General features: G+C 45.9%; 1 protein-coding gene across 1 annotated transcript; it reads left to right on the top strand.

The window, feature by feature from the left end:
• Window positions 1-909: 909 nt before the first annotated feature.
• Window positions 910-8,982, top strand: snorc (secondary ossification center associated regulator of chondrocyte maturation). The gene is made up of 3 exons (XM_080010612.1): window positions 910-1,099; window positions 6,824-6,994; window positions 7,317-8,982. Exons 1-3 carry the CDS (start codon window positions 1,024-1,026, stop codon window positions 7,424-7,426), a joined length of 357 nt encoding a protein of 118 aa, XP_079866738.1. The 5' UTR covers window positions 910-1,023; the 3' UTR covers window positions 7,427-8,982.
• Window positions 8,983-9,363: the final 381 nt, after the last annotated feature.

Here is a 9,363-nt window from a genome sequence, read left to right as displayed (position 1 = left end):
CACTGTCATAAAAGTGAAGAATATTCTATCGGGAAATGTTTTCGTCTAAATTTAACTGACGATTTACATACGAATTGATGCATTCAGTTATGACCCTCGTTTAACGATAGGCTGGCGTATAGATATAACGTTTTGGGGTGTTTTTTACTTTGGGGACCTTTTTCGCTCACATGGATGTAAAGAAACGTATCTTTCAACAAACTTAGCATTGCAGTTTGAGCAGGTCCGAATATTATCTTTTGAATACTACCTTTACTGATGGTAAAACACTAGGTCGCCACTCCACACACCACATAGTTTCACAGGTTGCAAGTGTTTTTTTTTATATTTTCACACAGGCTGGTTACTTTTTGATAGGCCGCAAATCCCGGCGCTGCCTCCACACTGTCTTGCGTACGCCACAGTGACCACATAATTGAAGGCGTGCCGGGGCTGTTCTGACGACGCGCGGTCCAGGAACCGGCTCTAACAAGATGTGTAGTTCAGCCCGGTAGCGTGTTGAACTACAGAAGACGGGGGGGGGGGTTTCCAGGCCTTCCCTGTTGCGCCGTCCTTCAAGGCAGAGTCCATACCCGTTCAGGAGCTCTGGTAGAACCAAAGAATGACATGTCGTCCCAGACCAGTTTTCCATTGGACATCGTGGCTGGTCTGTGATGAGATCCGAGCCGGGCACTCGCGCGGCGTCCGGCACAGACGTGCGCTGCGACTTGACCTGACCGAGTGGGTCAGTGGCTGCGGAGGGATTTACCCTCCGCCCAAGTATGTGGTCAGAGGGCCGTGGAGTGGGTGGGCCCTGTGATGTGCTCACAAAGTCCACAGTGTCCACACCACTCTGTACACCTAGCACCACCCTTTTCTCACCCTGCAACTGCCCACCGTTCTCACTCCTCTCTCTCTCTCTCGCTCGCTCTCTCCTTATACTCCTCTATTTACACCTTTCCCCAAAGGGTCAGTGCCTATTCCAAGCCCTTCCATAAGGAGTTCTCGAGGCGTATTCCTTTACTTCCATCCCCGCCAGGCAACATGGTTCACAGCGGCAGTTTTTGCAGGTTTCTCATCCTGGTGCTTCTCGGTCTCCTGGTGGCTGCGGTGCACACAGGTAGGTCACTCGCCGAGCCAGACGCCGCACGGACGGTCGTTTCTTGAAGTGGGTGATAATCGCAGCGCTGGACGTCTGAGCATGCTGTTCCTCCGTTTGAATGGCGACCAGTTCTGCTCGGTTTCCAGCCGAAGCGACGTGAGGAAAATATCCCAGCCGGTAAATGAACTGGCCTGAGAAATCGAGTCAAGAGTCAGGGGTGAAGTCGTCGTCGCTCGCAGGGGGGAAAAAATGAGTCTTGCGTTTTAATGACCGCCGATCTCCAGCGCTGCGGAATTAATAACTTTGGCGTTTTAATTGGTTTCTCACTGAAAAACGCATCATGATTTGCTGTATCAGCTGATCATACTTTGATACCCGCAGAGCATGCGGTGTGAGCACACGGGCTGGGTTTTTAAGAGTCCTCTCCCCCGGTGTGTTCATAATGCCCTTATTGAAGCCAGCGGAACCTGTGACTGCCCTGAGAGCTGCTCCTTGACCCACAAAATGACTCATTTGCTTTTCCAACGGAGGGTGTTTTGTGGTTTCAGTTCTGAAGCCCAACCTTTACTTCTGTGCGAGGCGAGCGAAGAGTGGGAGTGAGGTACGGAGCGAGATTGAGATGGGGAAAAGATTTAGAAGAAACCTGCCTGTCAGAATGGCAATGGTTGTCATGGAAACCGGCCCCCATTGGGCTACAGAAGATCTCTTTTGAGTTTCACCCACTCTTCACCCACTCTCAGATCTTCAAAAACGATTAACGTTATTTTTTTGGGATGGGGATGGGGGAGGGGTAATAATAGCAGTTCTTCTCTCCAGAATTAACCTTTTACGCCCTTTTCCAGTGTTCAGGTGATGCCGTCAGGTTTGCCGAAAGCCCCGAAAACAGCGGGCGTCTGTGAAGCCGTACGATTGGTTTATAGGGTCTCGGAGACCTCCGTCCGTGGACGGAGTGTATGGAGGTTAGGCAAGGACATGGGCGCCACGATGGCTTTCTGGAGGGCGGGGTTGGAATCGGGGTCCTTGGACGCGGGGTGGGGGGGGTCGGGGTCGGTGTTCACACACACCTGTTTGCATGCTCGATCACATCGCTGGCCGGTGCGAAATCCTGTACAGAGAGGCCCCGCGAGCGCACAACAAATGGCCGTCTGTTTGTCCAGGCTAAAATCAGACCTCATTCCCGCCTGCCAGGTTCCAACACGTCTCCGGCCTCACGGCGAGTGAAAGGGCGAAGGAGCATCCGATCGATACTTCAAATCAATTTTTCAGAAGGTTCACCGTGGCAGCTTTTTCTTTTTTCTTTTCTCCCCAGCAATATTAGATCCATTGACCTCAATTACCAGTCCAAGCAATCGCCCTCCTTCAGCGGGACACAAACGTCGATGGGAAAGAAACACGAAGGCTTCCGTTTTATTTTTTATTTTGCATCGTCTTCCTCGTCCAAATCTAGCCCTCCGAAATTGCACAGCCTCCCCTTTACGCGCAGACTATTTAATAAACAAGTTTGTTTGACATCCAGCACCCCATTTCTGGGCCTGGTTTGGGCCTGGCCGGTTGTTACCGGTTGCAGCCTGCCGTCCTCCATAACCGCACAAGCTGCCTTTTGTGCGCTCCTGCTGAAGGCCTCATTGATGGCCGCGCTGGCCGGAGGCCCAGGCCCTCGTACCTGCAGCGGAGCTGAGCACAGGAAGCAGCGCGCCACGCAGGATCAACACAGCGGCATCACAAATATTGCCGTGTTACGTCGCAGCCGCTTAGAAGTTGAGCGTAACGATCGCGGCGTCGCTTGGGCGCTTTTTCCGTCCTTTTAGGCTTTTACGCTCTTCCCCCCTTTCTAATCCGGTTTGAAGCTCGGGTGCGACGTTGGGACGGCTGCGATGGAGATGGGATGAAAATGCAAAATGTGGAGGACGTCAGCGAGTGGAAATTGTGAATGTTTTTAGTGTGGGCATCACGAGCTGTGACTAAATATGTCAGGCGCACATTAAATAAGTTGGGTGTAAATATGTTTGGTGTAAGGTTTTGTTGGTATGCAAGGCGTGAGGGTAGGATGAGTGAAGCAGCGCGCATGTGAATGGGTGGGCTTGTGTGTGTGTGTGTGTGTGTGTGTGTGTGTGTGTGTGTGTGTGTCTGTGTGTGAATAGTTTGTTGATGTTTTTTTTGGACGGAGGGGTTGGGGGTGGGGGCACTGCGATCAGATTTTTCCCTTTGCGCCTTTTGGATTTCAAAAAGCCAAGATGTGCAGCTGCACAGAGACACTGTGGGTGTCGATCCTCAAACATATTAATCCCAAATATTGTTCTGCCAGGATTCGGGGTGTAGGAAACTAACCATGGAAAGAGGTGTGGGTCATGTTCCTGCATATAACTTCCTGTGGAGGTGTGAAAGGTCCCACAGAAGACAGACCTGAAGGCCACATGCAGGTTTATAAGCAAGTTCCAGAGATGCTGGTTTTAGCTACGACCGCTGTTTCCCGTGCCGGCCTTTTCAGCCGAATCCTGTCTGCTCCACTGTTTACAATGTGGGAGCGGGCCAGTTCCACGCCCAAATAAGCCGTGGCATCTTGTGAAAACTGTCCTTGCGCTTATTTACTGTTCCAAAACATAGTGTACTAAATTAGAGTCAATATCTTTGAGCCAGTGTTTTTCAACCACTGTGCCGAACATTTTAAAATTAGCCTCGGTGTTGCAAGATCTAAATTGCGAGGCTGCACTAATTTAACAGCTCCGGTCAGAATAGTACCCCTGTGTTCATTGGAACCGGTTTCACTCTGAAACCGAGGACTATTTGCGGTGATGAGAGGTTTGACTCTTTTTGGGATTTGGTTCCTGACAAGTCACTCAGTAAAAAAAGAGTTGCTCGATTTTTACGTTGGTTATTTGATTGAGATGGTGGAATGCACGGTGAGAAAGGGAGGACTTCCTGTGAACAATGAACGAGAGTTATTTGATTTCAGTTTGTGAATGGAAAGACCCACTCGCTCGCCCACTCTTTGGCCGGAGTGGCTCCCAACTCCCGAAGAAAAGAGTCCGGACTTATGATAAAGAGTTAGGAAGGAGAGCGACTAACTAAACACTCATGAGTCTGTCCGGCCATAATACTAGCACAATTCTACATGTTTGTGAAGTTTTTAGTGTTTAAAAGGACAGTGTATGTGCCGTGGGATTACAACGTATCTCCTTGCAGAAAGTGTGCTGTGGCCGAAAATATTTTGGGAAACACCGCTTTAAGCATTTCATGCTCATCCAATCGAAACTTTACAAACCTTACAAATTGTCCATTATCCTTAAATGGTTACCCATAAATTACACCCAGGGATGATCAGCCCGATGTGCTTGGGTGATCTAGCAAGTTCTATGTTCGAGGATCTAGGTTCTAGGATCTAGGTTCTATGAACTAGGTTTGAGGATCTAGGATCTATGATCTAGCTGCTAGGATCTAGGTTCTAGGATCTAGGTGGGAGGATCTAGGTTACAGGTTCTATGATCTAGGTTCTCTGAACTAGGTTTGAGGATCTAGGCGCTATGTTCTAAGATCCAGGTGCTAGGATCTAGGTTCTAGGTTCTAGGATCTAGTATCTAGATTCTAGGAGCTAGGTTCTCGGATCTAGGTTCTAGGTTGTAGGATCTAGGTTCTAGAATCTAGGAGCTAGGTCCTCATCAAGTCACGTCACACTTTATTTATAAAGCGCATTTCATACCAGGGCAACACAATGCGCTTTTCAGAGAAATACAACCAAATACAATATATAAAATGTCTATGCAATCATAAGAACAGTCAGTGCAGAATAAACAGATCCCACAGCATACAGAGCACACACACAAATCTCACAACACAAAGAACGCCCACAGAACTCTTACAACATATAGAACACACACACACACACACAGAAGTCAGTCAAAGACTCCAGTGAAGAGCAAGGTTTTTAAGCTGCTTTTAAATGTGTTCAGTGTGGGGGCCTCTCTCAGGTCCCTCGGAAGAGTGTTCCATCTACTTGGGGCATAGATACAGAAGGCAGCCTCCCCTGCTTTAGAGTTGGTACGAGGGATAGTTAAAAGACACAGAGGCAGCCTCCCCTGCTTTAGAGTTGGTACGAGGGATAGTTAAAAGACCACTGCCTGTGGAGCTGAGAGTTCTTGCTGCTTCGCATTTCTTTCATATACTGAGGTGCAAGGCCATTTATAGCCTTATACACAAGTATCAGAATCTTAAAATCAATACTAGTTTCAACAGGGAGCCAATGTAGAGATCTAAGAGCAGGTGTCATGTGTTGAAACTTTTTTGTCCCAGTGAGAAGCATTGAGCGTGCAGCCACATTTTGGATTAACTGTAGCCACTGTACAGCTGATTTTGGGAGCCCTGTGAATAGGTCATTACAGTAGTCCAATCTACTCGTTATGAATGCATGGATTCATTTTTCAGAGTCTGCTTTTGACAGGAAGCCTCTTGATTTTGAAATATTTTTTAGATGAGAGAAGGCTGATTTTGTGATGTGATCGATATGGCTCTTAAAATTTCGATCGCCGAAGATTTCTGGCTTCATTCTTGCTCTCCAGGGACAGAGAACTGAGATGAGCTGCAATTTTCTGTCTCTGAGCCTTTGCACCAAAGATGAGTTTGATGTTTTGAGTTGATGAGTTTGACCAAAGATGTTTTATCCTTGTTCAGTTGTAAAAAGTTCTCTGACATTCATGCATCAATATCATTAATACACTGAGTGAGGGAGTGTATGGGGTGGAGGTCATCAGGAGATAAGGATATGTACAGTTGTGAATCATCTGTGTAATTATGGTCATTTATTTTGTTTTCCTTTATAATGTGTGCAAGTGGGCCCAGAATCCAACCTTGGGGCGCTCCACATATAATATCCACTTTGTTGGAGACAAAATCTCCAATGGACTCAAAGAACTGCCTGTCTTGTGGGTAGGTTCTGAACCAGTTTAGAACCGGGCCAGATAGGCCAACCTATTTTTGTATTCTCTCTGATAAAATAAGATGGTCAACAGTGTCAAAGGCATCCATGAGATCCATGAGCAAAAGCACAGATAGTTCTAGGATCTAGGTTCTAGGGACTAGGATCTAGGATCCAGGTTCTGAGCTCTAGGGTCTAGGTTCTGGGATCTAGTTTCTAGGATCTAGGTTCTAGGTTGGTAGGCAGGCACTACCTGCAGCACATGTGGACAGAATTTTCCACATGTGTTCTCCACAAAGGCATCCTTGTGCTGTGGCCTCGGCCGTTAGCCAGCGAGACAGAGAGAGGCTGTTGGACTTATCAAGGACCAGGTCATGTGTGTGTGTGTGTGTGTGTGTGTGTGTGTGTGTGTGTGTGTGTGGGTGTGTGTGTGTGTGTCTGTGGGTCTGTGTCTGTGTGTAGTCCTGCATCCCCAAACAGGGCCATTAACAAGGCCCCGGACCTAGCTGGTAAAACTGCCACGTTACGTAAACACGCGGCCGGTAAAGAGGGTCCTCTGGCCTTTTTCTTTTTCCCGCAATTTCAGTTTTGTAAAGCAATCAGTGGGAATGTTTTTCCCAGCGGCGGTACACAGCGCGCAGATCGGATGACGGGGTCATTAGACCAGATTGGCTCTGCATGCAGAGGGGCTTGAATGGGACCACACATGCAATACACGGTGTGTGTGTGTGTGTGCGTGTGTGTGTGTGTGTGTGTGTGTGTGTGTGTGTGTGTGTGTGTGTGTGTGTGTGTGTGTGTGTGTGTGTGTGTGTTTTTTTTTCCTCGTCCCGCAGAGACCGTTGGAGACCCCTTGCCCACGCTGCAAGGGGAGAATCAGGACACTGTGTCCGGGGGAGGGGCGTACGACGTCAGCACCAGGTACCCCTTCCAGGACATGACAGAGCGCTCCTTCACCTACGACTACGAAGACGCAACACACCCTCACATCATGGACGAGGTTGAAGGTAGAAACTGTGGGAGCGACTTTGAAATGTTTTTGGCAGGCACTTTATCACCTTTCAATCTGATTTTATTAAGATAACATCGGATTAGGTAAGAGAAGATCTTACTACTCGAGTTTTAGTAACAAATGGTATGTTGAAATATGCTCTGGTATAGTAAATATATATATTGTAAAATATCTGATCTATCTATAATATTTCATCAGTATCCATATAATAATACTTTACATTCAAGTGAATATATAAAATAACTCACCCATTTCTCCTGTGTGTGTGTGTGTGTGTGTGTGTGTGTGTGTGTGTGTGTGTGTGTGTGTCCTGGTAGGCGTCTTGGGGCCCGGGGCCATCACAGCGATCGTCATCGCCGTCTTTCTGGGAGCGTCCGTCCTCCTCGCCCTCATCGTCATCACGTTGAGGAAGTTCACCGCCTCCTAGAGCAGAGATTCCCCCTCTGCCTCCTTCTCGTGTGTGTGTGTGTGTGTGTGTGTGTGTGTGTGTGTGTGTGTGTGTGTGTGTGCATGCGTGCGTGTGCGTGCGTGTGTGTGTGTGTGTGTGAAAGATGGCATGTGTGCCATGATCCTTTTGGCTTTCGATTTCCAACTCTTCTCTCGCCGTGTAAAATAACTTCCTCTCTCTCTCTCTCTCTCTCTCTCTCTCTCCCTCGTTTTCTCTCTGTGAGAACACCCCCCCCCCACCCCCACTTCTCACTCTGGATGTGGAAATAAACAAATTGTGGCAGGTCCCTTTGTCCGGATGACGTAACATTAAAACAGTTATTCTGTTGCCCTTCTGCCTCCTGTACCCATAACTCAGTTGCTCTACTACTACTACTAGTAGTAACTAGTAACTTGTAACTAAGGAAACAATGTTGGCTGGCTGATTTGTCCAGTGTAGGCCTTTGTGGTATTCAAACTTTTTTTTCGGCAGAGCCCCTCTCTCTAGGATTTCGACACACACACACACACACACACACACACACACACACACACACACACACACACATACACAGACACATACACACACACACACACACACACACACACACACACACACACACACAAAATGCGTGGTATGCAAACTAATGCATAGTAAACCAGGTCAAGGGGTCACATTCATTTGTGGCCTTCATGGCCTATGAGGACCTATGTGTTAAAGCTGCAAGGCCAAGGAAATTGAATCCTCCAACGTTGAACAGCCGACAAATTAATAAACGATTACAAAATTAAATAAACATATTTTGGGAAATTTAATTTGTCATGTCAAATCAGTACTTAAAATACAGTATATATTGAAGCCCTACTTTTTCTTATCTTTAATTTTCTCAAGCCCCGGCCCCCCCCCATTGCTATTCCTAGGGGGTGCTTTGAATACCACTGGTTTCACTTGTATTCTTCACAGTTTCCCTCTCTCACTTCCCTAAAGTTGTTATACCTACGCAGATCGTGTATGTGTATGTTTTGATCCCCCGCCACATCTGGTTACTCAGTCTATTCCTTGCGCTACTCGTTTGCTAAGCAGAGTATTCCGGGAAATATATTTAAAAAAAAATCCTCACTTGGAAACATCCCAAAAAGCACATTTCCAAATGTTTTCCATGTCGCCTTTTTTTTTTTTTTTTTTTTTTTTTTTTTTAAACAGAATAAGATAAAAAACACCAATTATAAAGAAAGAAATGTACATTTATTCAGTGAATGTAACACACTTGTGGAAAATGTAGAAAGAAAGAAAAGTGTTCATGGACTAAAGTGTGTATGCACTTTGGGAATTCATTTTTGTATTTTTTTTGTTGGTTTGTTGTTTGCAGGAAGGGGTTATTATACTTGGTATTCTTTCAGTTATCTCTCCTTGTATATATATATATATATATATATATATATGTATATATATATATATATATACTGTTGTTTCCTGTATGACTAGTGGCCTTTCAAGCTGGAGAGTCAGTTACATTGTATATGACATTAATGTGTAGTATTCCATTAAAACCTTGCCAAATTATTTGACGTTTGGGTTGTTGTTTTTTTCACTAATGCTCCACCATTCTGTCAACGCAACCTTTCCAGAGTTTCGAATGAATTCAACGAGGGTGCCCATCAGATTTTATAGCACCTTGTGCTTGGATAATTAAAGACGTTTACAATTAATACCACTTTAGTCAGAGATTCCGTGGAAATTTTTCATTTCCAACACATTCTATAGATATTATATTATTTGGAAATAATAATTTTAAGAAATCAAATATTGGAATAAATGTATTTTGTACATATTTACATTATTCATTATTTATCAATTAATTTAGCAGTAGAGGGGCGACTGGGAAGTGATGAGATTCTTGATTCAAATGAGAAAAGTAGCTCTGGAAAAGCAAGGAA

The sequence above is a fragment of the Zeus faber genome, assembly GCF_960531495.2.
Source record: "Zeus faber genome assembly, chromosome: 12".
NCBI classification, from domain to species: Eukaryota; Metazoa; Chordata; class Actinopteri; order Zeiformes; family Zeidae; genus Zeus; species Zeus faber.
This window is presented reverse-complemented; position numbering and strand designations above follow the sequence as displayed.